Genomic DNA, 27,922 nt, shown 5'->3' on the forward strand with positions numbered 1-27,922 from the left:
TGGCGTCTGAGGTGTGTGTGGCAGCCTCAGGTCCAGCACACTACTGAATATAAAGGGGAGAGACACTGACACTGCTCACCTGAGCCACACCTGACTGCTAACCATGCCCACCTCCACAGACACTATATGCTGTCATCATTGCTGCTGTTGAATTATGCAGAAAGCTAATGGGTAAAGCTTCAAACGTAAACCTTTTCTTCAGAGTTCTTTACATACACATGACAAAACACAACAGAGAAAAAGACGTGCCATCTAGCTGTCCAGTTACCATAAGAGTTGGCATAGCAACCAATAAATCCAGGTAAGGGTTGCAGTACAGTACATATCAGCTCAGTGGGAAAGCCCAAATGTTTGGCTGAAAACACCCTCTAAATATAGGTCCTGCCTAAGAGTCACTAAGGATATCCGATATTATAACAGTGCTTTTGATTATGATTTCACATGGAACAGTAGTAAACATAATGACTGATGTGGATATTGTAAGGTAGCCTCATAACATTTGAGTTCATTATTGACTCCATTCAGCTGTGTTTTCAGTGCTCTGATGCATGACTTCACTCTACTGTAGGTCGATATTCAGTGGAATGCCAATCGCTTACAGCTGAAATGGAAAGAATGTAAATGAACTACATTGTAGTCCCACAGAAACAGGTCTTCAGTATGCTGCACACCGATGCGCCACATTTAGCCAGTGAATGTAAAGCCTTGCAGTGTTGCTGTGAAAAGGAGAATCCCTCCTGTCAAGACTGTGTTTGTCAGATGCTGGGAAATGCTCGACTAATCCTTGTTCCAGTGCCACCAAACATCCAAATTCTGGCTGCTCATTCTTCCTAACTCTCTTTAGCATATTTATTTTTGAGAGCGTGAGAGAGATGAGTTGGGTGGGTGTATGGCGAGTTAATAAATAGAGAGAGTGCGAGCTCGTGGAGAGTCACACAGATGAAAGCAGAACGAGGAGCTGGAGGGGAGGGAGCCACGGGCAGATGAAATAGGGAGAGATCAAGTGGAAAAAACAAAAGGTATGAGATAGATGTAGTAGAAGGAGCCAGGCGAGAGAAAGAAAAGTGACAGAGAGCAATAGAAGAGAAGGACCCACCCCACCCCACCCCTCCTGAGCTGAGCTGAGTGCCGGGCTGCGTGATACCACCGCGGTGATTTCCCCCCAACGGCTCCATAGCAGCTTCCGCCACGGAGCCCAGAGAGAGCAAGAGCGGGCTGTGCAGGAGCAGGAGCCTGTTGCCTGGATACCCCTGCTGTCGCCACGGCGGCAAAAAGCCAGGATTGAATCGTGTGTGTGTTTGCTGGCTGGTGCTGCTGCCATGGGAAAAACACAGCTGGCTGACTGTATGGATGGCTCCCTCGCTCGCTTGCTGGCTAACTCGCTGACATCGCACGTATAAATAAGGAAGGAATCACCCTGATACAGGGGCTTTTAGAAGAGGAGAGGAGGTGGGAGGCTGGGGGTGGGACGGGGTGACTGGCACTCTGTTTTGGATGATGAAAAAAAGCTCTTTGGAAAGAGTAAGAGAAACCTGAGAGATTACCTTGGCTACTGAGTGAAAGGGAGGAAGCTAGGGGAGACGAGACCCTGAGACAGGAGAGTTGAGGAAGGGGAAGGCCGATAGAGGAGTGGGGCTGGCTGGGTTAGTTCAGCAGGAAGGGGGGAGGCAGCAGCTTGCAGGCTGTGTGGAGCCATGCAGATCCAGTCTTTTGGTCCACAATCCAAAGCCTCCAGTTTCATCCTCAGTCACAGATGTGTGCTGGCCTCCAAAATGGAAATCCACCGGTACGTACCTGCTGTCACAGAGTCATTCAAGTGAGTTCTTCTTCTTTTGTTTCTTCATCAACCACTGTCGCAAAGTCTTGCTCTTGGTGTGCTCATTCTATACAGTAGAAACCTTGTTAGTATCTGTCTTTATTGCTGCTCATTTTTGATCAATGAGCGGTCAAGTCCTCGTCTCGTGTATGAGTGTTTCTGTTCATTGTAGTAGTTTAACTGAAGACAACAAAGGAGAAAATCTCAAGCCTGTTACATAGAATGTGGCTTCAGACCTTTCTTCACTCTTTGTTAATGTCTCACATTTTCTGAGTACCAACCAGATTACACCTGCTGTGGAGCAGAGTCCGTCCTTTCGTCAGTGTTGATTTCAAACCTTTTCAAACAGCCCTCAGGGAGACAGCCCTGAGGGCTTGGTTAGGATATAGCTAGCTACGTCGCTAACCTCTACATTTAGCAGCTGTAACATAATGTTAAGCAAGAAGACACTGCTTAATTATTGATGCAGTTTGCTAAAATGTCAGAAAACATCTTCCTTTGGCTCAGTGGGCCAAATGTTATGTTCACTTTGAAGGATGGCATTCATTAACGGAAAATGGCTGGTTGTGAGTGTTTTTTAAATTATTATTAGAGCTCGACCGATTTTATTGGTCAGCCAATATTATCAGTTGATTTTGGCCTATCACAGATATGTCAGTTATTATATGTTATCTATAATGAAACTGTTTTCTTTTCAGTATATTAGGCAGAAAGAAAGTCGTGTGTTAATATATTTGCGTCACTTTAAGTTACCGTCACGTCACTCATGCTCATCACAACTGTTTGCTGTGTTAGCGAGGCAGCTAGCCAGCTATAGTTAGTCAGTAGAAGATTGAAAGGTGAGCATCAGAGCATCTCTTCATCATTCTGCAGCTCAGCAGACGACGGTGCGGTGGTGGGTTGAGTCTGCTGAGTGTTGACTTCACGCTACGTTGTTACCTAGTTGGTGAGATGCAATGGTGGAAAGTAAATAAATAATGTCAGGAGCCTGTTTTTTCACCGGATATGTTGAACGGTTCCCCTGAATGTTTATAGCAGAGGTGCTGTTTCTCTCGTGACTCGGCACCAGCGAACCGTGAATTAATGTTTCATACAGCACTGATGTTTATTTAGCTATTTATTTTATCTTTTATTTATTCTTTATTTTCTCAGTGTTCATTTCTAGAATTGGTTGACGTCTGTTAAATTATTTAACATGTTAAAGAATATTTAACTTGAACATTCTTTAACAAAGTTAGATGTTTAAGAAAGCAGCCTTCTGAGTGCCTTTATATAGGCATGTCGGTGCAAAATCCACAGATTTTACTCTATTTTCATTCCAGCTCAAAAATTCAATATATCTGCTGCCATATCAGCAATCATTGGATGTTTCCCCTCTAAAATCGGTATCGGTCTCAAAAATCCCATATCGGTTGGGTTATAGTTTTTATCAGAGTAAAATGAACTAATCCATCTCATTGTGTCTGAATAGCCTAATGGACCAAGAGACTGTCCTTCAGCTAGATGACCTAAGTTCAGTGTCCTTTAGTTAGTTACTGAATGTCCCAGCTCCAGGGGTGATGGTCTGCACCTGACTTCTGACCTCCCCGTAGACAAAGAGGGAAAAAAAACACAAATACCCTGCAGCCTCAATCACCAATTGCATTACATCACAAATGAATATATTTTCAGCGACTTTTATAGGTTTTCAATGTAGTGAGTCCATGGGACCCACAGGTGGTCATTTGAGTGGGTCCCAGAAAAATGTGTGTTTTTTGACAAATTGTAGGCCTAGCCATAAACTTATGTTTAGGGATGGGTATCATTAGGATTTTATCAATACTACTACTCTTATCGGTTCTTTTTCATTACTAAATAACTGCTTTTTATAAAATATAATCTTTAAAAAATAGAATAAATTCAGAAAAGGGTTAGAATTTAATATATGAAATAGAACTAAATGTTTCGAGACCAGCAACAGTAAAGTTTACAACAGCAAAGTCACTATATAAACTCAATATCTTACTGGAAACAAATCTAAAATGTTAATAAAATAAATCATATTCCTGACATCAAAATACTGAGCGAAGTTTAGAAAGAATGAAGAACTCAGACATCAGTCAGTATCAGTCCCTCCTCCTGTCCTCTGTCCTCCTCCCTCTGCTGCTGCAGGTAAGTTACCTGGTAGAGGTGGGAGGGGCTGCTTTGTCTCAGCCAGCAGGAAGTTTACACGAATTTGCCAAATTTTAAGATTTGAGGCAAACTAAGCTAAACGGTTAGACTACATTCAGACAGCATTGTTTTAGCTTGTTCGTACCAATTCTCTATTAGCCGAGCTAGTTGGCTGTGCTTCTGTAAAACATGAGACTGCAGACTGCAGAGTAGATTAAAATATCGCTTTCTACAGGTTCACATGTTTATGCTTGTTGAACAGGTGTATTGATAAAGTATTGCTTTTTACTTGTGAAGCTTTTATTGCACTTAACGAGCGTAGTTGTTAATTCGAGTGATCTCCACCGCCTCTCTGCTGTTCTGACTGCGCTCCGTGTGGGTGTGTGCTCAGCCCCAACACACAGAGCAGGTGACAGGCTGCAGCTGATAATAAGGGACATTAATTTTTCACAGCGAGGTTTCTTTAGTTGATTTATATGATTTCAACACGTATTTGTTTTTCACAGTGTAGCATTGTCAGGGAAAAAATAGGGTGTGTCCCCTGGATGCGTCAACAGCGAGTTTACTGCGTCCTTTAGGATTTTAATGCGTCAGAGACGCAGGATGTGTACATGGCAACTTCACTGTATTTTCTTGAAAATACTGATTGAACACAGAGTGGAGGCTTGTTAATTTGGAATGCAATTATTAGACCTACTATCAAACCTTTTCTGTCATGGGGCTGGTGTCTATTGTCACTTTCAACCACTTATTTTAGAGCGGATTTTACCTGAATTTCTTTTCTTTCTTCAAGACAAAGGCAGACTGTCTAAATCTGGTTAATGCTAGTTAGAGAAATTCAGCAAAGTGTCAGACTTAGTCAGGGCTGGACTGGCAAAAAAAAAGCCCCCCGGGAATTTGCTGTAAAGTGGCCCCAATTTGATTCACCAAATTCAAACTGACACAACATGTTTGTCAATCGATTAATCAAAAAAAACCCACACAATCTGTTAATCTGTATTGTTTGTCAACAGTGTTTAAACACAGAATTATATCAGAACCAGCAGACTCTATCCACAGGAGCACGCTATATTCATACTACATAATCATCACACATACCTGTTTCCATAGAGGTCCCTGCAAAACTTTCCGTCAGACTCAAACAGTTAAAAATGCATAAAACAGACATCATCTGAACTGTTTGAACTTGTTGTTCACCTGTAGAGTAAGTATTTAACAAATAATTTTTATTGCTGGGCTGGCTATCAAATCTTATATGCCTTGTAGGCTATAATGCAAAAATGAACTGATGAGTAGTCTAGAAGAAAATGATCAAATTTACATGTTTATTTTACCTATTTACAGTTTTTTAACACCACAAAGTCTGACTAGTTAAAACCTGGAAATGGTCAAACCTGCAGCAGGACTCTAGCATTGAAACCTCAAGGTTAACACATTTAGTTCTTTAGTCAGTTCATTTAGCTAGTTCACATGGAAGCATGACAAAGCACCTGCTCCCTGCTCAGTCCTCGTTGATGTTTCTGCCTCTTCGCCACTGTCCTCATCATCACCTGCAGACTGCTTAAATAAATCTGTTATCTTAGCACACTTTGTAGTGTCAGCCAGCAAAGCCCTTTTTTTTTTTTTTTGGCACCTTTTCTGCACACAAGCGCGGGTTTGCTTTTTCTCTCCATGTTTTGGCAACAAGTGCTACATACTTTTAACGAGTAGATGCTACCTGCCCGATTGCGAGATACTTTCAATTTCAGCTGTGATGGCAACTGCTGTCTGCTATTACGGATTGCACCAGCCATGTCGTTGTAGCTAAGATTGGACCTATTGGATATCTGTATATAGGCTATATAAAGGCCCTCACAAGACCGGCCCACCGGGAAAATTCCCGAACTTCCCGATGGCCAGTCCTCAGTAACATTCACTAGAAGTACAACCCTGTATTCCCTTTCATTAAGTCATAGTGATTTTGTGATTAGCTTGATAGATAAGGTGAGCTTAGCTGGTTATTCTGGTCTGTCTTTCTGTGTGAAAAACATTCTGTCAGTCTTGTGCCCAGACTAATGTGTGTTTGTGTGTATACGTATTGTATTGTCATGATTTGGAGTGAGAAGTGACTGATGCTATACATTGTATGGTGGCATCTACATCAAAATCAGCTGCACAAACACACACATATACAATCTCCAAATGTTTCCACCCATGCCAGTGTTTAGATGTAAACACAAACAGCTCAGGCTACATTTAAGTAAAACTCATTAGTGCTAAAGATGTTAATTTCATTCCCTTAGGGATTTAAACAAAACAGTGATGAAACAATGTTAAAATGAAAAGCACTGTTGTTTGTGTCGGTAAGTAACCAGTCAGTGGTATAAAAATAACAATAAAACAAACAAAAGTAAACAAAAAATGGACATGAAAAACATGAATACTTGAGGACATAGAACAACAAAAACAAGACAAATATATAAAACGGGAGAAATACATCTTTTTTTAAATGGAGAAAACAGTGTATGCTGATATTTGCTATACAAAAAAATTTAAATTCACTATAATACTTTGGAAATAATTGTATTTATATATATATGTATGTATGGATGTATATGTGTGTGTGTATATATGTGACCAAAATTACTCCAAGAGCGCAGCGACGACTAGTCCAAGAGGTCACAAAAGACCCCACAACAAAATCCAAAGAACTGCAGGCCTCACTTGCCTCAGTTAAGGTCAGTGTTCATGACTCCACCATAAGAAAGAGACTGGGCAAAAATGGCCTGCATGGCAGAGTTCCAAGATAAAAACCGCTGCTGAGCAAAAAGAACATTAAGGCTTGTCTCATTTTTGCCAGAAAACATCTTGATGATCCCCAAGACTTTTGGGAAAATACTCTGACTGACGAGACAAAAATGGAACCATGAATTCTGCTGTCTACCAAAAACTCCTGAAGGAGACTGTCTGGCCATCTGTTCGTGACCTCAAGCTGAAGCAAACTTGTGTTTTGGGTCATTGTCCTGCTCCAGAACCCATCAGCAACTCTACCTCTGAATGGCTGAAGAAGAACAAAATGAAGACTTTGGAGTGGCCTAGTCAAAGTCCTGACCTGAATCCTATTGAGATGCTGTGGCATGACCTTAAAAAGTCAGTTCATGCTCGAAAACCCTCCAATGTGGCTGAATTACAACAATTCTGCAAAGATGAGTGGGCCAAAATTCCTCCACAGCGCTGTGAAAGACTCATTGCAAGTTATCGCAAACGCTTGATTGCAGTTGTTGCTGCTAAGGGTGGCCCAACCAGTTATTAGGTTTAGGAGGCAATCACTATTTCACACGGGGCCATGTAGGTTTGGATTTTGTTTTCCCTTAATAACAACCTTCATTTAAAAACTGCATTTTGTGTTTACTTGTGTTATCTTTGACTAATATTTAAATTAGTTTGATGATCTGAAACATTTAAGTGTGACAAACTTTCAAAAAAATTAATCAGGAAGGGGGCAAACACTTTTTCACACCACTGTATATGTGTCTATGTGTATATATGTGTGTATTTATATGTGTATATGTGTGTGTGTGTGTATGTCATTACTCCAATGATGTGCCGTTAATGAAAGGTATAAATAATCAGATTAGTCTGTGGTCATCTTTCCCTTTATTACCAAAGAGAACGGTGTGTCGCGGATTGGTATCCCTGGCTCTCCTGGAGGTGCTTGCGCTGGCTAATGACACACTCGGGCTAGGATACAGCAAGACATCAAACACTGAACATTCTTTCAGATCGAAGCTGTGCTGCTTTAAATGTTTGGTCAAATTTGATGTGCAACCTTACAGCTAATTTGCTTCCCACATGCTTTGTTGTGATGTTAGCCATGCATGCTCGTATCTAAATAAATGGACCCACTATTGCGTTGATCCATGACGTAGACAGGCCCTTGCAGATATGTAGCCTTTGTTTGCAATAATAAAGGGTTATCAGTTTAGGAACCGATAAGCAGAACCGAAATTCAATTTTTTAACGGGTAACTGGTTTTCGGTTCCCAACCCTAATCATTCATTATATTATTTAGACATGTGACATGTCGAAATGTCTTGCGTGAAAAGGGCCTTTTTTCTATAACTTCAGGTGACATACAACAGCTCTTATCCAGTACACAGTAAAACAATTTGCCACACAAAATTTCCCACAAGGCACCTATGGTTGCCCACAAGGGACAAACGTCCCATTCACATGTGAATATTTGGCAACAGAATTTCACAGGTATTTTATCAACTTCGAAGGGCATTTGGCCTCAATCCACTGTTGTGTTCAGACTGCTGTTGAAACAAACCTATACAGTTGTTCATCTGTTGTTGGTTTCCATGGTTATATATGAGGAGTGAAGCGGAGTGCTGCTCAGTCCACTCCAGACCTGCTCTGTTGTCAATGTGTTCCCTGTCCCTGTGCGAATGGTAATGTGATTGGACTCTTGTAAAATGTACCAGGCTCCTAGTTAACACCCTGGAAACACCCTGCAATACACTACTCGCTGTGTGTCTGGTGCATATGCACAGTTAACATGCACAGTGACCCAACATATGCTAACAGGCACGCTTCCACACAGACTTTGTCCCTAGAGAAAACCGTATCTGGAGGGTGTTAGGGTCCCATAGCCGTCAAGTGTTACAGTATATGAAGGAGATGCTTGCAAACTTATGAACCTCTGGTAACGTGCATGTTTTCAGTTGGCTTTTTTTGTCAAGAATTTGTAAGATTTCCTGTTTGGGTTTTTTTTTGTCATTTTTTTAGTGAAATAAGGTGTAACTTTAGTGTTTTGTCTCATCTATGTCTCATCTTTCTCCCTCCTCATTCTTTACTCTTTTCTCTCACATCGAGAATAGTTGCCGAAGACTTGCTGCTTTATCATAGTAACTGCTTTTCTACTTGAAATTACTTATTATTATCTACTGCATTCTTATCAATAAGTCAGCAGTAAAAGTCAGCTAAATGTGTCTTACACCTATTCTTTGGATTGTTTGTGACCCTTTTGTAGCCCATTTGACAAAGTGTGCCATTTTATTTACTGAAAGGTCAGACAGGCTTATTGAGGGGATTCACACCCTACTCGCCAGGGGGTGATCACAATGATGCTGGTTACCATGGCGTTGAATCATTAAAGGCAATGAGAGAGGGGGGGCCACCTGTTGATCCTTCCTCTGGGGATGTGCCTCTTCAGTCAGCTAATGGTTTCTGGGAGTGAGCTGCTCAAAGCCTAATTGAATCCAAGAGGATTCTGTGTATCGGGCCCAACTACTCCTTAAACAAGCCTGGTGCTTCAATAGGCCAGTCGATGGTCCAGGTAATTACTTGGCAATAATGTTTTACACCATAAGGACCTGCATTAGGTGACTTAATTAGGGAACAAGAAAGCAGCACTATTGTAGTGTAGCAGCAATGTTAGATTTCATTCTCAGCTATATTTAACAGCACATACATTAAATCTATAGTCTAAGAGTGTTTTAATTTTAAAGACCTCAGACACATTTCTAAATTCTGCAAGTAACAGCAGAATTCTTTTTTTGGCTAGTAATGCGTGGCAGTAATAAAATAGAGCTCGAAACAAAATGTAAAGGTGTATTGCTGGCAACCCATACTATACTTTAAGTTTTATCTAGGTTTTCTGCAAAATGCGGATTTCCCTGGTCAGGTTGCTTCCCTACCCATCAGTCCCTGCTGCTCCTCTCTCCTTCTCTCTGTCATCTCCTCAAAGCAGCGCAGGCTTAGGTCGAATCGTCACTATCTTTATTACTGCACGGGAAGAATGATGCAGGAAAACTACAGCAACATAGAAATCTGTTGAGCCTGTGCACATGAAGTGTCCTTGCTGATATATACATCTGATTACATTTAAATTGCAGAACAGACTCGGAATAGGCCATTTTATCACTTGATCTGCAGTTTTAATATATTACCTTGTTCTCAGCATTTTACTCTAAACTGCGTTGGCTAAAAATGCAATTAGATACTTTTACCCAAAAATGAGAATAAAACAGTTGTTGGAAAGGATTGCTGACAATGATGGATGATGCTCTCTGTCTCACTGTGTTGCCTACTGTACACTTGGCTTCAACATGTGTTTGACCACACATCTATATGGTAGAATAAACACTTAAATTACATATTGGATCGAGTGGAAATGCATCCGTCTGGCTGAGCCTGCTGTATGTGAACTCTGAACTCCTCCCAAACAGAATAAAGTCATCCAAAGCACAGTGGGGCATGTTTATCTGTCTCTGTAACGCTGCCGACATAAGCTTTCATTACCTGCAGATATACTGTATAATCTGACACACTTACACCAGAGTTGGGTGCTATAACATTATAGTAGCATGCGATGATGGAGATGTGTCAATCAGTAGACATTTTCTATATACTAGTTTATCTACCACTGTATCTGTTCCTTTAATATCTCTAGTTGTATTTAGGTCATTTTGTGTAATGTTTCAGATCAATAACCAGGACTGCTTTATGGCGATATTGGATTTACAGCGTCTTTGTATCAATGTTATGTGAAATACGTTGATTTATACTATATTTAATTAACTGGGTTAGCCAAAAACAAGTATTATCATCTGTTGTTTTGCCAATAACTGAAATTCCAGAAAATGCATTATATTATACAGATCACTGTTGCAGTTAAAAATTACATATACCTTTATGGATGATTGTAACCATATCACCTCCGTGTTAATACCATATTAATAGGCTGGTGTCAGTTTGCCTTTTAGGAGGGAAAAGGTGCTCAAATTTCTGTAACTGCTCAGGATGTGCTCTTATGTAAGTGTAAGTACAGTGAAGTTAGAGCTGATATGTATTTTATTTTTTCTTGGCTCGAAGCCACATGTTATTGACAGGCGTAAATGCCCCTGTGCTCCCCTAACATTTTTTTCCCATGTCACTGTTTCTAATGAGCTTTTTCTCCTGGTTCTCATTGATAATTTATTGTATTAGGTTGTCATTTTTAGTCATAGTTTTAGAGTGTGGGTGTTGTGAAGCCCTTTGAGACGGTGACTGATAAAGCACTGTACCAAATATAAATGACAAGTGTAACGCCTTATTGAATCCTGCTGAAGCTTCTGGCCAGACTGTGACCTTTGCTCACAGAAACAGAGCTGAGAATCATCACTCCATTTCTGAGAATGGCTGTGGCTGTTTGTCTGGCTGGAGGGCCTGTGTGTCTACCTGCCACACGCACACACACACACACACACACACACACTCGCTGTGGGCTGTGCTGGGTTATATATAGCCACTAGTGGTGATGGCTCCTTTGTCGCACCTCAGGTGTTTTACTGCTATCCTGCCACAAGCTGGTCCTCTCCGGCTCTGTCTCTTTCTCTCCCACCATCTGGTAGAGTGGATGACTCATACTCGTGAGCAGAGGGTATTTTCTCATGGCTCCACCATATTATACAGTATATGTGTGTGTATCAGCAAAGTAGAAAGTAGGTAACCTCCATGCAGACAAACAGCTGTTTGAATGAATGGTGTGCAGGTACATGTGTGCAAGCCTGTACACATCTGTACTCCTGCTCTTCTTTCCCACACGCTCTCTCTTTCTCTCTTTTTAGCAGTGCACAAACCCCCATAACAGTACGGCTGTGTTGCTAGGGTGACGACTCGGTTTGCAGTTCCTATAAAAAGGCAGCAGGGTTGGAAAGGAGAGGAGAGCGATGGAGAGTCCAGTGTAGGAGTGTGGGACTGTGATCACCACCTTACACTGTGCAGTGACCAGCAGTTGTCTGCTGGGCTTATACTTTATACTTATACTTTCAGCTTGGTTTTGGGGCATGGGACTGAAAACCCACACTAATAATTAGATGAATGGTTTCTTGCTTCTGTAATTTCTCTGTTAAATTGAAACAGGAAGTTGTCACTTGGAAAGATGCAATTTTGCAGGTTGTATATGATGGAAAAGGTAAGGGGAATGTAGCCAGAAAACAGGATTTGATAAATTATTTGAAAGGTTAAAACTGAGATGTGAATGTCTGTTATAACAAAACTTTCACGAAGTTTCCTGAAGCTAATTCAAGCTAAAGCTTGATTGGTTACTTTGATGAGCAGTTCTGCCATCGCTGTATGAATGTGTGTGAATGTGAAGAGGAGATGATGTGAGCTGATTTGTTGCTGACTGCCTCTTCTGCATACTCATATACCTCTCCCTCTTTCTGTCTGTCTCTCCCCCATGTCAGAGCAGAAACACTGCAGGAGCACCCCAACAAGCTGTTAGTCCATTAGTCATTGGACAAAAAATTAATCAACAACTAATTATTTTTAGTTATTTAAGTTAGTTAGTTACAGGGGTGTGCCATATCATATCGTTCATGATAATACCGGTATAATTTTTAATATGATATCATATCGTGATAATAGATGTGTTGGTGAACATAATGCTATCTTTGATAAGTTTGGCTGGTGTTGCTGGAATTGAACTTTGCAAAACCCAGAGATGTGAGCCTACACTCTAATATAATAGCACTCTGGACTGGCTTCCACACAGTGGGGAAATGGATGTGCTAGTCATAAACGGAACTTTTTTTTAACGTAAACTGTAACCCGAAATAATGTAGTATGAAATGAAACGATGTACTGTTAAGCTAGTTAGCCAGGCATGCTAATGTTAGCTTACCTTAAAGCAGATAAGCACACTGTTTAATCCATTCCTTACCATCACTGTTTTTGGGGAAGGTCTTCAAATCAGATATCTTTGGCATTGGATTGTTGGTCGGACAAAACAGTTTGAAGGCTTCACCTTCGGCTCTGATCATTTGAACTTGAACTTAATTGAATTTATCAGATTAGTCGACAATGAAATGAATCATTATTTGCAGCCCCTAGATTTGTTACAGCTTTACTGTATGTTGAACGTTGATAGAGGTTCTATCAAATTGCATAGCTTTAGGAGGTCTGTACTGTAGATAGGGAAATAACAGTAATGAAGAGAGTAAAACCCATTATCAAAGTCATTATTTTCTTGTCTAGGGATTGAAAATGCTGAAATGAAATAATTTAAAAGAACAATCTGAAACCATTTGAAAACGTCTGACGGTCCCTTGAGCCCACTTTGGAATCCTCTGTCTTAATTTACTGTGCTTCCAAACATTGGCACAGTACCTGCAGGCAGTGGTTCAACGGGGACTTTCTCTTGTCTGTGGGGCCTCTGCTGTTCCTCCCTTCCTGCCCCTGATCACTTCCATATGGGCTGGAAGCACTCTACATACTGCGCCACGGCATAAGTGATGGCTGATTAATGAGAGAGAGAAAGGGAATGAGAGGCAGAGAGAGACAGATTAGGAAAAAAATGGTTTGAGGAGGGCGAGTCAGTGGTGAAGAAAGTAAAAAAATTGAGTGGGAAAAAAAATCGTTGCAGAGAGAGGAAAAGAGAGGATGCAGATGTGGCCGGAATGCTCTCCAGAGCTCCTCCATCCTGAAACTCCTTCCTTCCGTCCGAAGCCAGCTGCTCTCCTCCCTGTCCAAACCCTCAGGTCACCCCTCAGTCCCAGTATACCTCTCTTACTGTCTTCCCCCCTTGTTCATTCTCATAGCGGGGACTCTCCCTGGATTCCATGCCCATTTATATGGTTCTGCTTGCATGTTTTGTTTCAGCTTCACAGGATTTATCATCCTCCCCCAGCTCACTCTGGCCTTTCAGAGCAGAGCGTCACTTTATTGTCGGATAGTTTCGAGCCAAAAAGGGCAAACTGCAGAAAGCGAGTCAATTTAGAGAGATGGAGACCGAAGTAGTCAGAGAAAAGAAACACTTCTGCAATGAGTCAGTTTCTAATGAATCTATTCAAATCACAGCCAAAAGTCAAAGAACTCTATGTGGCATATACCTTCCGTCTTAAGGGAAACAGAGGAAATGGAAGAGGTCAAAGAGAAATCGTTCCGTTATAGAAAACAGCTGATTGAGTGAGTCTGAGCAGCTGAAATGTTTACTGTCTCAGTGATTCCAGAGGAAACTGTCAGAGGAAATGTACATCTGTTCAGGCCAAAAAATACCCCTGAGGGTAAAATGAAATTAACCTCATAACTGGGAAATGAATGAATGCTGTAAACAAAAACTGTGAAAAATGCCAATCACAGTTTCCCAGAGCTCAAGGTGACGTCTTCAAATATCTTGTTTTGTCTGACCAACTATCAAAAATCCAAAGATCAGTAGGGGTGTAACGGTACACAGAATTCACGGTTCGGTACGATTTCGGTACAGCAGGAAAACACACAATTTATTTTTGTAATTTATTTTGAATAATGTTATGTAACATTAAACAGTGGCTCATTGGCCATGATTCTTACAGTAACGGTTAACACACACAAATACTGTCATATTGTCAGTAAGAAAAAATACATAACAAATAAATAACACAGTCAGTAACGCTGCATCCTAAGCACTTTGACCATATGCTTAAGGTCTGTATTCTCTATGACAGTACGGTCGCATATCTGCAGCGATAAACACTCCGATAGCATTAGTTATTGATTTGGCACGGTCTGAATCTGCAGCGAGAGGCTGCCTGAACGCTGTGGGGAGAAGGACTCGTCTTCCAGTCTGATGATGCCGTCGTAAATTACACGTTTCAAGGGTTTCCGCAGACATCCCGACTTCAGCTGAACAATGTCGGCATCCAGTTTGACGCTCATAGTTGCCCATCGTAACTAACCGGGAAACCGTAACGCTCCACACAGGGGATCTAAATGTCCTGGAGGATCCTGCAGCTCTGGTCTCTGATTTGGGTTTGCCGTTCGGAGGCAGCGACACTACATGAGCCTGGCTAACCTGGCTAAGCCGACTAGCATGCTACAGCTGATCGACAGCAACTGGTGCACTGCCAAAACATTCCGGGTAAAACCAGCGCTCTAGAATTTCAGTTCCGCGGGTGCGAGTGGTCGACATTAATAGACTATTTTGACAGTAATAGTTTGGGTCACAGGGCGCACCGATCAGAGGACGTCGCATGCCGAACGTCTGGTACTGAACGGTTCGGGACTAATAGATGACCACACCCCTAACATTCAGTTAACTATCATAAGACAAAGAAAAGTATTCTGGAACCAGGGAATTTTGGCATTTTTGCTTAAAACATGATTCAAACAATTAATCAATTATTAAAATATTTGCCGAATATTTTCTGAAAAATCGACTAATCGATTAATTGACTAATCGTTTCACCTCTAAAATGCACTGATCTGATATGCTGGATTGGTATCAGCTCCGATACTGACCTTATTAAGCAGACCGGGTATCAGCCATGACGTGACCGATCCACATTTACATACAGTGTCAATTTTGTTATAAAATTCAGTCATGTTACCTTACATAAAATGATTTCAGTGACTAGCAATCAGTGAGGTACATAGATTTTGCATATGGTAGAAAAGAGAGCACTGATACCAGATCGGTACTCCGTATCAGCAGATACCCTGAATTGAGGAATCGGTATTGGGGGAGGAAGAAGTTGGCCTGGTACATCCCAATCTAAACCCAGTCACAGTCGTAACAAGATGGTGTGACTGTAACTTCTCACATACAGCATGAACCCATAGCCCTATCTGCCTGTCCCTCAGCTGTACTGAGCATTCAGCCCTTTATTACAGTCTGTACAGTATGTATTGAAGGTTTGCAAAGATCTTGGTAAATTGTTGCAAAAACCAAACAAGTAGAAAATGAGGTCATTAATTAAGATAATATATTCAATGATTAACATCACATTACATGAAAGATACATTAGATGGGTGGCGTTGCTACGACCTCTGAATCCTGAAGGGCTTTAGTATTTAATGAAAATGTAACATTTTTGAAGCACTCTTGTCTAAGAGCTAATGAGATCTACTATACAGAGGAAACTTGTGGTGTATGGTCTGTACCATGACAAGATTTAACACACTGATACCACAGTCACAGTGATTCTCCACAAATGTGCAGTACACTCAGAAGGAACATGTAGCTGGCATGACAAAAATGAAATCATCCTCATTCATCGCCTGGGCTTGTCGTATTATTTTTGGCAGACGCAATGAATGAGATTTCAGTTATCCCTTTTTGGTTTGTTTCTATTTTTAGAAAAGTCGGTTGGCTGGTTATGTAACTTTGGCCTATCAGCAGTGAAATTAGTCACAATTTCCACCCGTAGTAGTACAATCATAGAATATATCAAGGATGTCCACTCTCCCCTTTGCTGTTTTTGTATTATTTCATAGCCAAATAATAAGGAGGTAATCAGAACTTTTAGTAGCACTGTAGGACAATACTGAATGTGTCAACGAGAGACCGAATGTGTCAACGAGAGACCGAATGTGTCAACGAGAGACCGAATGTGTCAACGAGAGGCCAAATGAGCTGTGATTCTCTTCTTTTGTTGGTTGCTGAGATTAAGCTGCTTTGGCCTTTCCAGGACCATCTGAGATACAGCGTAAGCATCTTTCTGCCTTTAGCCTTCTGCTTCTTATTTATCTCTCCTCTCCTCTCCTCTTTCCCCCTGCACTTCATTGCTCTGTTGCTCTCTGTACACCCACACCCTGCTCCCCCACCCTATCCCACCCCCCGATCCTGGCAGGATGTGACATCATGGCGGTGAAGCCCCTGGAGCTCTTCTGTTCCTCTTTGAAGTCAGAAGCGTTCTTAACTCGGAGCCTCATTAACATTAATGAAGGAGATGAAAATATTCTCATCTCATATCCCATTCTCCATTCCTATTCTCGTCAGATCTGCAGATTTTTCCTTTGTGTGTGTGTGTGTGTGTGTGTGTGTGTGTGTGTGTCCTTTACTCCATTAGAGACCTTTTAGAAAGTAATGTCCACATATGTGTATAACTGGCCTAGAAGCAGAGCGATATCTGAACAGGATTGCTGTGTTGTGTCTGTGAAGCTGTTTAATTACTGAAAATAAAACTGAAAAACATGATATTAATAGATTGTTCTGTCTTGTATTAAGTTAGTCATGTATAATGTAAACATACGAATGCCACTTTGTGCAGACATACTGCTGGGCAGACAGTGCAGTAGTGTTGGCTCAGTGGAGAGAAAGGGAGGGAGACAGCAGCAGACGTGTTCAGTGGAAGGGGTAACAAGGAGATGAGGAGGGTCAACAGGACTTGATTACACCAGTCAAGTACTTAACAAGCGGAAATCCACATTTCACTGTGATTGTCTCTGACATCATATCCCTAAAGTAGCTGCAAAGACAAAGGGGCAATACACCAGCACATAAAGTACACTCATCTCAGTGAGGAATGTTAATGATGCTGCTATTAATGTAAATGAAAGGTAATTTTCCCCGGTAATGTATTCAATGTCTGGCAAGGCAAAAAAAGCAGAAATGTCAAAGTAATTCAGTAACAGTAAGAAACTGTGTCATGTCTGCTTTACTCCACAGATGTGATTTTCTCTTTATGTCTCATGTTGTTTTTTATTCTTTTAGTTGCCACATTTTTTTCCTCTCAAAACACTTTGGGATGGATTCCTCTGTTTTTCAGCTCATAGCGGTTATGAGGAAGTAGAGCACTGGGGCCTTCAGCTGAATCACGCACACTTCTACTCACCCTCCACACACATGCAAACCACAGTACACTCACCACACAGAAATGTACAGTCAAAAAATGTGCATGTGTGTATTGTACATATATTTCTTAGAGACACGGGCACACTGTGGTGAAGGTTTGTTACTTAAACCATTGCAGGCAAAGGCTGTGGTCTCTGCAGTGGTCCTGAACTTGAATTTATTCCATGGCATGAGAACACGCTGACATCCCATCTGACCAAACCAAGTCACCACAATCAGCAAAACATGCAGCAATGCAATTATTGTTTTTGTTTTTTACCACTCGGATGTGATTGTTTAAAGTGCCCTCTTTGATTGGCTGCATGCAATCAAGAGAGCCACCCAAATCAGCCTGTAGAGGAGGCTGGGATGTAAGATTGTCAAATCATACAGATTAAATCCCTTGTAAAGAGAATTCTTTTAGAGTTTTCTTAATGCCCATTGTAGGCTCACATACACAGCCAGTAATACTTCAGTGGTTCAGTGTGTGGTTCCAAAGACTGGAAAGGGGGAAGCCAGTCTTTGGAAGGCTTAGGCTGACTAAGACAAACTCAAGTGACGCATCAAAGCTCAAGTGCAATACCAGAGCTTTTTCAAAGCCAGTGCTTGCTCACAGTGGTTGTGCTGTGGCACAGCTTGATGGATTTACTTGTTTACCAAAATGTCTCAATCTGCAGATGAGCTGGAAAAATCAGCGTTCGCCTCAACAACCAACAGTATCAACAGAAACCACTTTACTGTTATCAGAAACACGTCAGCTTTATCGTAGATCATACTGTCCATCAAACTGACTCGACTTATTGTGCTACATCCAACCAATTATGACATAAAGATTTGTGTGTGTCAAAAAACAACAACTGCCTAAATATCTAGTATGCACATAAAGCATGAATGTATCCTCCACTACATGCCAGCATGTAACCACTGTAGCTGCTGCTCTGAGCCTCGGTGAAAAATAAAATGGATCTTAGTCAATTTGCCTAGTTTAATAAAGATGGAAAGTTTAATAATTTGCCTGTAGAATATGTAAAAATCTCCAGAGCAGCAAGTCATGAATTAATTATCCTGCCTTCATTTCTTTTCTCCTCTCCATCACCAGTTTGTTTCTACTCACAGATGTAGCCACTTAGACGTAAGATGTGTGATTTTAACTCTTAACGCAGCATGTAAGGGATTTGTGGAGATTCTGTCGTGATGTAAGTACATCAGCTGCTGCAGAGTGTTAACACAGTTCAGCTTCTGTTGTCATAATGAAGCACATTAGCAGAGGTGTGAAAGTGTTTGGACGTGCGAGGAGGTGTTCACATGGATGCATATGGTTCGTGTGTGTGTGTGCGTCCTTGACTATGTACTGTAGAGCTCACACTTGCAAGTACAAGCACACAATACACGCAGGAGATAAATGTTGAAGATTCAGTCTTTTTACAGAAAGTTATTTCAAACCCGCAGTGAGACGCATGTTAAGTAGCTTTGGCACGTATGGCAGACTGTTTACACTGCTGTGTGTGTGCTCGTGTATGAGCCTCATGTACACTTGACATTCACAGAAGTGTTTTGCGTGTCAGGGGGGGACCCTCTGTTTTCATGCATTTCCAACCTTGAAACAGATACTTTTAAAAACCCAAGGTGTGTTTCTCCATTTTTACGCGCTCTGCTTCTCAGTCTCGCCTCCCTGTTTCTTCCTTTTCCCCTCTCACTTTCTGTCTGTTTCCCTGCTTGGATTCAGGTTGTCAGTATTGCAATGACATACAGGAATTCATATCACTGAAGTGCTTTCTTCTCATCTGTTTTCCCCTCTGTCATTCTCCAGTATTAGTAGTTGTAGTCATGCAATGAATAATTTACTGTTTCCCTCCCTGCAGTCTGTCACTTCCTCTTGCACAGCAGCCCAGTGCTCACATAGTTACACTCAGTACGCTGTGGGTGTCAAACATTTTGATATGATAGCACATTAAAAGGGCACTCAGGTCAGTTTACTTGTCAGTAGTGCTACACAGCCTCTGAAAAGAGTTCTATAATGTCTTTTTTGTCTCTGGAGGAGATTTCTCAAAGTCTGAGAATGACCCTTATGATTTAATCAGGGTTATCACAGATTGGGCTTGGAGACTAAAAATGTATAACAAACTGGGGCCATGGAGTTTGAAAGATGTGGGCATTTAGCAGGCAGTGACGGTCTAACAAAATAATGTTACTGGCATTGTGGGAAATGTAGGATCACTGTTTGTTTTTTGTTCGACCCACATTAGGGATTGAAAATCTGGATATCTCAGCCTCTGTTTGATTTTGATCATTAGGTTTTTTAATCAGTCTTGTGTGAGTCTGGAGTGTCCCTTTAAACACAAGGCACACAGCTGCTGTCCAGCTATCAATTATTAAGACATGTCACTAATCTCTTTGTAGACAGACACAAAATACAGCCAGCCACCTGTGGAGCAGATTCCATTAGGTTTGTGCTCAGGAGCTGACATTGTCTGAATTAAATCTCCTTGTGCTTGTATGTAGTAGTAATAGCAGTCTGTAGACTGTGGAAAATGCTGAAGGCGATGTCGATGTGGTGCATCCTTCCCTCAGCGTCTGTCTCTGTCTTTAAGTTGTTACGTCACATATTCCCCTTCTGTCTGTGTCTCTTCTTCACTTCTCATTTTCTCTCTTCTGTGTGTGCCATTTCAAGGGAATTGCTAACTGGATTATTAGTAATATTCAGGAATGTGGAAGGATCTGAAGGGCTGGGAGTAATCAAAGAGTAACTGCACTCTAGGTTTATGGAAAAGTTGTTCAAACTGATGAATCACAGCACTGATGACATTTGCTTGCTTAATAGGAAAGGCAATATGTTGAGATTGTGTTGTGATTACTTCAGTTTAGTTGAACCCAGAGTGCTGTGTTTAATAACAAAGGTATGTCACAAACTTATCTTTACTTCATAAAGATGAAGAATCAGTGAAGGGAAAAGCCACCATGATTTCCACTGAAATATATTGCAGTGGTTAAGTTACCTGGCATTCACTTTGCAGTTTGTCTTTTTTGTGTGTAGCAGGGTCATGCTGACCGGAGGAAAGGTGGTGCTGTGTCTTTCTAATTACAGCAATAGGCTGTACTCTCACATGGCTTGACTGCATACCTGTTGCATCACCGTCATACCTATAATCAATGTTCAGAACGTCCTTCAGGCTATTATGACTTTCATACAACATGTGTTCAGTCTGAAAAACAGGAGAAATCAAAGATTGTTAACGAGCACCCTGGGGCCACATGAGTTGGCCTTCAGTAAACCATAGTACACTGTGTTATTTTGGAATTATCAGCTCAGTGAAAACGCGTGTTTGACCATCAGATTGTTTGTCTGTAGGTACCTGATTGTATAAAGATTTTCTCTCTTTGTGTCTCTGTGTCCCTGCAGTGAACAGAGTATCTGCCAGGCGCGAGCCGCTGTCATGGTGTACGACGATGCCAATAAGAAGTGGGTCCCAGCTGGTGGTTCCACGGGCTTCAGCAGAGTCCATATCTACCACCATACGGGCAACAACGCCTTCCGCGTAGTGGGACGCAAGATCCAAGATCATCAGGTCAGTGGATGAAGCAAGTAGCCAATGGGCACTTTCCCCAAAGACGCGTACACACGGCACCCAAGTTCATTTACTGCATGAAGTCAGCTGTTTAGATGTATGGACTAAATATATACACAGCTTCTATACAAGCTTTTCTTTGAGTTTTGATTTACTGTGGAAGAGCCAAGTCGAGGCTGAATAACTGGTGTTTTAAATAGTAAACTGAAATACCTGTTTCAGTTTCCCTTATGGCTTACTTTCTGTACAAAACAGTGGTGATGGATTTTCAGAATCCATCACCCGATTATAAATCCATCAAATGCCTTTAAATTGATATTTTGTCACTTAGCTTTACGAACTCTGTAGCCATTGACCTTTGTTTTGGAATTATTAGTTAGTACTGTTGGTTAAGTCTTTGCTAAAGGCACAATCAGTAATCCAAATGTAAACAAAAGGGTAAACCCACCGCAAAACACAGCACAATTGAAACTGCAGACAAGTTAGCAATGTTTTCTGATTCCCTTGAGGGTTTTATACATCAGTAATGTCTATCAACATGGAAAAAGTATTTTTGTTTTCAGTTGAGGAACACACAAAATTAAGAGTTTTTCCTCAAAGTCATTTCTTTGATTTAATATGTAAGTATACCGATATGTTTAACAATCAAACAAATAATGTGCCACACATAATACACACTGGAGTACACTTAAAAAGAAACAGTGCCGAACACCACTCACAGAGTGGGCTTTTAAGTTAATAAAGACTATTAGATCTGAGAGGAGGATGGCAAAGTGTATTATTACCAAATAAGGTATATATAAATATTCAATTTTAGATATCCACTGATGTCAACATATGACTACATAGCCAGAGAATCCTGTGGTATTCATGTGCACACATGCTATTAGCTATTCAGCACTCTTCTACCAATATGCATCAAATATGTACTCTCAAGGCTGACAAAGGGCTGGAAATAATTGATAATGTCCTCAAAGCTTAAATCTAATATGCAAGTTATACAGTTTAAAGAATCTGAAGTTGTCAGTAGGTATGAGGGACTGAGTCATGTGGGGTCCCAGGAGCCAAACACAAACTTTAACAGCCAGTAAGTTTATAGAATGTTCCAAGAATCTAAGTGTGTTGCTGTTTTATCTCTTGCAAGAAGCTTTTCTTCTAGCCGATTGCAAAACATTTTTAGAAAAATGAGTGTGTTTTGTTGCCATCTGTTTGTTAAAGTACACACACAGTGTTTCCTCACACTCTGTGCTGGGACTGCCACTGTGTAGAAAAAATGGAAGGGGAACTGACATGGAAATGAAAAATGTTAGTGGCCAGATTAGATATAGACACACACACATATACACACACATAAATTGACCTTCCACTAAACCTTTTTCCTGGGTCTTCAACGGTTTTCTCTTTGACTCTCCAACTTCAGCTATGTCAGCTAGGGGTGGGCAATATGACCTAAAATTTATATCACAGTATTTTTTGTTTTTTTACGGTGACTGTATTATATCACGGTATTACAAAACTAAAAGAGATACTCCACTCAAAACATGAGTCTACCTCTTCACTCTATTGGCAATGTAAGGGAAGAACATATAAGAAAGATGTTTATTGGCTCCAAATAGGAATGAAAATGAGGTATAGGCCTACATGTGTTTTGAGTAGCCTGCCCCATAATATAAGTTAATTAGTAAATGTAATGTAAATCATTCTCAGAGTTAGACAAGGGGTAGGATTAGGCATCTCAACGGCATTTATTTGGCAGAAAACCCAAAGTATATTATATAAGTACAATAGTCAGTGTACCGCGGGGCATGTCTATCAAGTACATTTACATACAGCAGCAGCTGTGGTCTGCCTCTGTCACCAGATTCTTCCCACATTCGCAAACATATTACTTTCCAAGTCGCATCTCATACCTACTGCGGCGAATATGATTGTATAAGTGAGCACTACATCACAGCCACCTACCAAAAAAGAAATGTAGTCTGCTGTTAGGTGAACACAACACATGCACGCGTACCAGTTGGGACATAACACTGGAGAGAGCAGAAGGGGCTTTCGTGTAACAACAAAGCGCTGTAGTATGAAGTTCCACAAAAAGCAACCTACTACTCTGGACATTTAATTGGCTTCAGATGAGGCTTAATGTTCACACATTTTCTCTTGACTGTCCCTCAATATTACAACATTAGTCCAACATCGTTCCAGCCTGTGGGAGTACAATAGATGCTAGCCACATTAGCCCCGCAACATGCTAACACCAGGTTCAACAGGCTAAGCTGCAAAATAAACAGTAAAGCAATATAAAAATGCCAAAACTTACAGCTCCCAAGTTCAAAGTTGGTATCAATCTATCCTTGAGCTTAAGGTTTGAGCGAATCCTGCTTCGTACTGGCCCTCGTTGAGAAAGCAGTCCGAAGTAAAATGGTTAACTAAGTGCACACATACAAGAGTTTTCCAGTTGTTGTGGGGACATTTTCATCAAAAATAAAGTTAATCCACTGGGTCTTCACTTCGTCGGATGGTGGAAGTAGATGAAGACTTATGTGTTGGTTTTTGGATCCAACAACAGAGAAATTGGCGTGCTTTGCTCGTAACGTTACCTTCCACATCTTAGGAAAATAGTAGTTACTGGACGTAACTCCAGTTCTATGAGTACGTGCGTAGCCCTCTACCTGCATGTTATCGTAACCACAGTAAAGCACATTAGTTTTAATATGCTAAAACATTTATCACGGTAATGACAGTATTGCAAAATCCATGTCGTGGCAGAATGTGACACCGGTGACGTTGACGAAATTGGTATACCGCCCACCCTAATGTCAGCACATCTCACTGACTACTAAGCTTATTTTCCTGAACACACACAAGCAATATACATGAGAGCATGCACATGCACCAAAACTCATATGAACACATACATATTTACTTATGCACAGCAGAATCCTGGAAGACAGAGTGTTATCAGTACATGAACTTTAGCCTGAAACACAGCAAGTAGCTATTGGAAGAAAAAGCATTAGTGAGTAGATGGGGACCACCGGAGGACACTTGCGCGTGTGTGTGTGTGTGTGTGTGTGTGTGAGATGACAGCATGTGAGTGATTCCCTCCCCTGGGGCAGCACACACTGCCTCAGCAGTCCCACAGTCCTCTCTGTCTTATTGTCTGAGTTTTCCTATGTGGCTGAAGGGATGGAGGGAGGGGGATAAGTCATGATGCCTCTGTCTCTTCAGCACTTCTACATTCTCAAATAAAAGCTGGTATTTAAATAATTGTTTTTAAAAGTAGTAGCCTGCCACATCACTAATTCTATCAGTGCAGCAACAGAGTCGTAGCAGTAAGGATTTTGGCCTGATGAAGGCCACAAGCTGAAACGCATTAGTCTCACAACAAAGTTTTGCTTTATACTACAAGTGTTGCTCTGAGTTTTGACCTCTTCAACAACATTAGAGTCATGTCATACTCAACACTGATTTCATTCACTAATTCATTCCAGTCTCTTTGCGTGTTTTTTGATTGGTATTAAGCTACTGTTAATGAAACTCAACACTTCCTGTCAATGTTTCACACTAAAAGCAAACCAGGAAAGGGCGAGATTATGCCTTTTGCACCGGTAAGCTTTTAATGTGCAACATCTGTGCAGCAAGAGTTGAGTTTAACACCAGTTGAAAAAACCGAAAAGTGGAACTGACTGGAATTAATTAATGAGTGAGAACAGTATTCTGTTAAAAAGAGAAACTTAGAGCAACAGATGGGAGAGTGTGGCATAACTTTTTGTTACTGATGGAATTATAGCTGTGGAATTTACATTAGAAATGAACATGGAGGAAGTGTTGACAGCAAATTAGCAATAAAGGCCTATCTCTAGAATAAGCCTGTTTCAAATAAAGGCCCGATTCTGTCTACATCGGAAATGCCCCAACCACTATCTGAGAATTTACATTACCTTCTGTCCTTTTTTGATCGACCGTCACATTATTCTGACACTGGAATTTTGTTATTATCCTGGCACATTTGAACATCCTGAACTTATAAACAGAACTTACAAAAATTACAAACACTGGTCGAAGTGTGATCTTATCAACTAATTGACTTTGGACATTTATAAAAAGGAATGGGAAGTCAGTGGATGGACCGGCTGTGTTTGTGTTAGCGGTTCTCACTGAGCTTCAGGCTGATTGTCATTGTCAGGCTGATTTGTGTGGCACTGCATCATAAGATGCACATTTCCTCTGTATGTTTTGTTTACTGCCACTTACAATAAGCATCTAGAGTTAGACCAGCTCCATTCCTTCTCACATTTACAGGCTGCTTGTTTTATTACCCAGTCCATCAACAATAAAAGAATGTTTATGTGAATCCCTTCCCGCCTACCAGAGAAACATTATAATAACCACAGAAATTGACACTAGATTATTTCTTGCCAGGTTAAAATAAATTTTGCCGGCACCAGCGCTAGACCTTGTTTTTTACATAAACTAGCAGACTGGTTACAGGCTTTAACGCTAGATAAGCTGTTTATTGGCCAAAGCAATACTTTGCTCTCAGGTGAAAATATGACCTTTTTGAGGGCTGGTCTCAGTACAGTTTAATCTCTTGGTTTCACCATGGGGTTTCTGAAATACTAACTAACCCCGTAAAATAAGCTTTTGGCCACGGGGTCCCAATACGGGAATGTTTTGGATTCAGTCTCATATTAGTTTGGACATGAGATGACACAGTGATTATGAGATTAAACCACATTACACATCTTTTCAGGGTATTTCAGCTATAAAAAAGTAAAAAAAATCACAAAATGATGATGTGTGCACATGTAGGTTTTTACATCATACCCACATTTCACGGTGTCAAATATTCACTGATTATGATGCAGATTAAGATCCTTAAGTTAAAAATGCTCTTGGATGCAGAGGTGGAGAGAGGAGAATCTGTTGTCACAGTCCCTCAGGTTCCCAGTTTGAGACCTACTTCTCTGTCTCAATAACTCAGTGAGGAGTAGCTTGAGGCGTTTCTGCTTGGCCGTGTGCCCAGGACACTAAAAATCCCTGATTTTAGCATCGAAAGCACCATAAACACAGAGTGAGTAGATCATAAAGTCACTTTACGAGCAGGTAAAAATGACCTTTTACCACATAATGACTACAGAGTCCCAGTGTTGTCACTTTGTGTTTAATGAGATTGGGGGGGGGGGTTAGTGGGACACTCAGGGAGTGTGTGAGTTTGTCTTGAATCATCTTTGTGATTTTGTCAGCTCCTGAGCTTGGTAGCAGGTAGACAGAGGTAGTATCATGACAGAGAGAGAGAGTGATTGATAGACTGAGACCACAATACTTTACTCCTTGTTTTTATCTGTGTATTTGTGCTACTAAGCCATAAATCTCAGGTCAGTCTCGAAACATGCTGTGACATTCAGGTTTTCCAAATCTTTTCCAAAAGGCTACTTCCTGTCAGTTGAAGCTCTCAGCACTTCACAAACATTGGACATATACAGGACTAGCTAGCATGTTGTTCTTGGTGGCTCCTTAAGTAAAGGCTTGTTTTGAACAGTTGCTGATTGGGTTACTTTAAAAATACATTACATTTACATGGTAGTTATCTCTTTATTCATTGCTTATCTAAAGGATGTTCCCTCTTTTCTCCTTTTTTTCTCCAGGTGGTGATAAACTGTGCCATTCCCAAGGGGCTGAAGTACAATCAGGCCACGCAGACCTTCCACCAGTGGCGTGACGCCCGACAGGTCTACGGCCTCAACTTTGGTAGCAAGGAGGATGCCAATGTATTTGCCAGTGCCATGATGCACGCCCTAGAGGTGCTCAACTCCCAGGACACAGGTAGTTCTGCTTCCCACTGTTGTGTGTGCGTGTTTTTTAAAGAATTTTTGTGGGGCATTTTAGTAGAAAGTAGAGAGGCAGACAGGAAAGGAGGGTAAAGACATACAGGTATGACATGCAACAAAGATTCCTGGTTGGAATTGACCTGGGGTTGCTGCAGGTATGTAGTTATGCGCCTTAACCATTCGGCTACCAGGGCAATAGTTTTACACATACGTAACGCAGTACTTCACTAAAAACAATATCTACATGAGATTTAGCAACAAAAAAAGCCACTTGTAATCACTTGGACATTATTTTCCTTTACCGAAATACAGTCATGTCAAGGAAATGTACTCATTTGGTTTTTATTACACCAACTGTAGTTGCACACCCCACCTACTTACAGTATCAGCAGTTTTGATGTTCGGGTTGGCAATCTATTCGGAATATCCAACTGTCCTGTCCTATGCCACTAAAAGAGCAGATGAGCTTTATTTTTTCCAAGTTACCTTGTGAGAATAAAAGACAAGCAGAGATTGTAACACAAGGCCAGGGCTTTTACTCCAAAGATCTGAGGGATTTGCATGTATCTAATAGTTGAGCATTAAATTGAAGCTGTTGCTGCAGTTTGGACTTGTAATACTGGAAGTAAACTAGCTGGCCTCATAGGTACTCTGTATGCAGGAGGGGCAGACTGATTTGTGGGTATGAAACACTCAGAGGCAGGAAGCTGTACCACAGGGGAAGGGAACATTATTTGAAAAATGCTGGGTAACATAAAGACGCATGTCAGCAATTAAAATGAGTCACTAATGGGTTTACCAGAAACAATGATTAGAGTGAAATGTCTTAATTCATCACAGGAAGCTCTCCACAGAGGCTGCAGTTACTACTTGCAATTCAACAGTCTTGACTTTTCTTAATCAAAACTTTCAGTTAGGCAGTTAATGATAGACGACTCCGGGTAGCAGCGTCAGTTAATGGGATGATGTATTTTTAGCATCATTGAGCACGATTGGTGCT

At 41.0% G+C, this 27,922-nt stretch overlaps 1 protein-coding gene across 1 annotated transcript in view; it reads left to right on the forward strand.

The window, feature by feature from the left end:
• Nucleotides 1-796: 796 nt before the first annotated feature.
• The window catches only part of enah (ENAH actin regulator), a 99,581-nt gene continuing 72,455 nt past the window's right edge, over nucleotides 797-27,922 (forward strand). Inside the window, 3 exon segments of the mRNA XM_044168044.1 lie at nucleotides 797-1,816; nucleotides 20,926-21,091; nucleotides 26,740-26,917. Of these exon segments, the coding sequence (XP_044023979.1) occupies nucleotides 1,695-1,816; nucleotides 20,926-21,091; nucleotides 26,740-26,917 (466 nt within the window). The 5' untranslated portion in view covers nucleotides 797-1,694.

The sequence above is a fragment of the Siniperca chuatsi genome, linkage group LG16 (assembly GCF_020085105.1).
Source record: "Siniperca chuatsi isolate FFG_IHB_CAS linkage group LG16, ASM2008510v1, whole genome shotgun sequence".
Taxonomy (NCBI): domain Eukaryota; kingdom Metazoa; phylum Chordata; class Actinopteri; order Centrarchiformes; family Sinipercidae; genus Siniperca; species Siniperca chuatsi.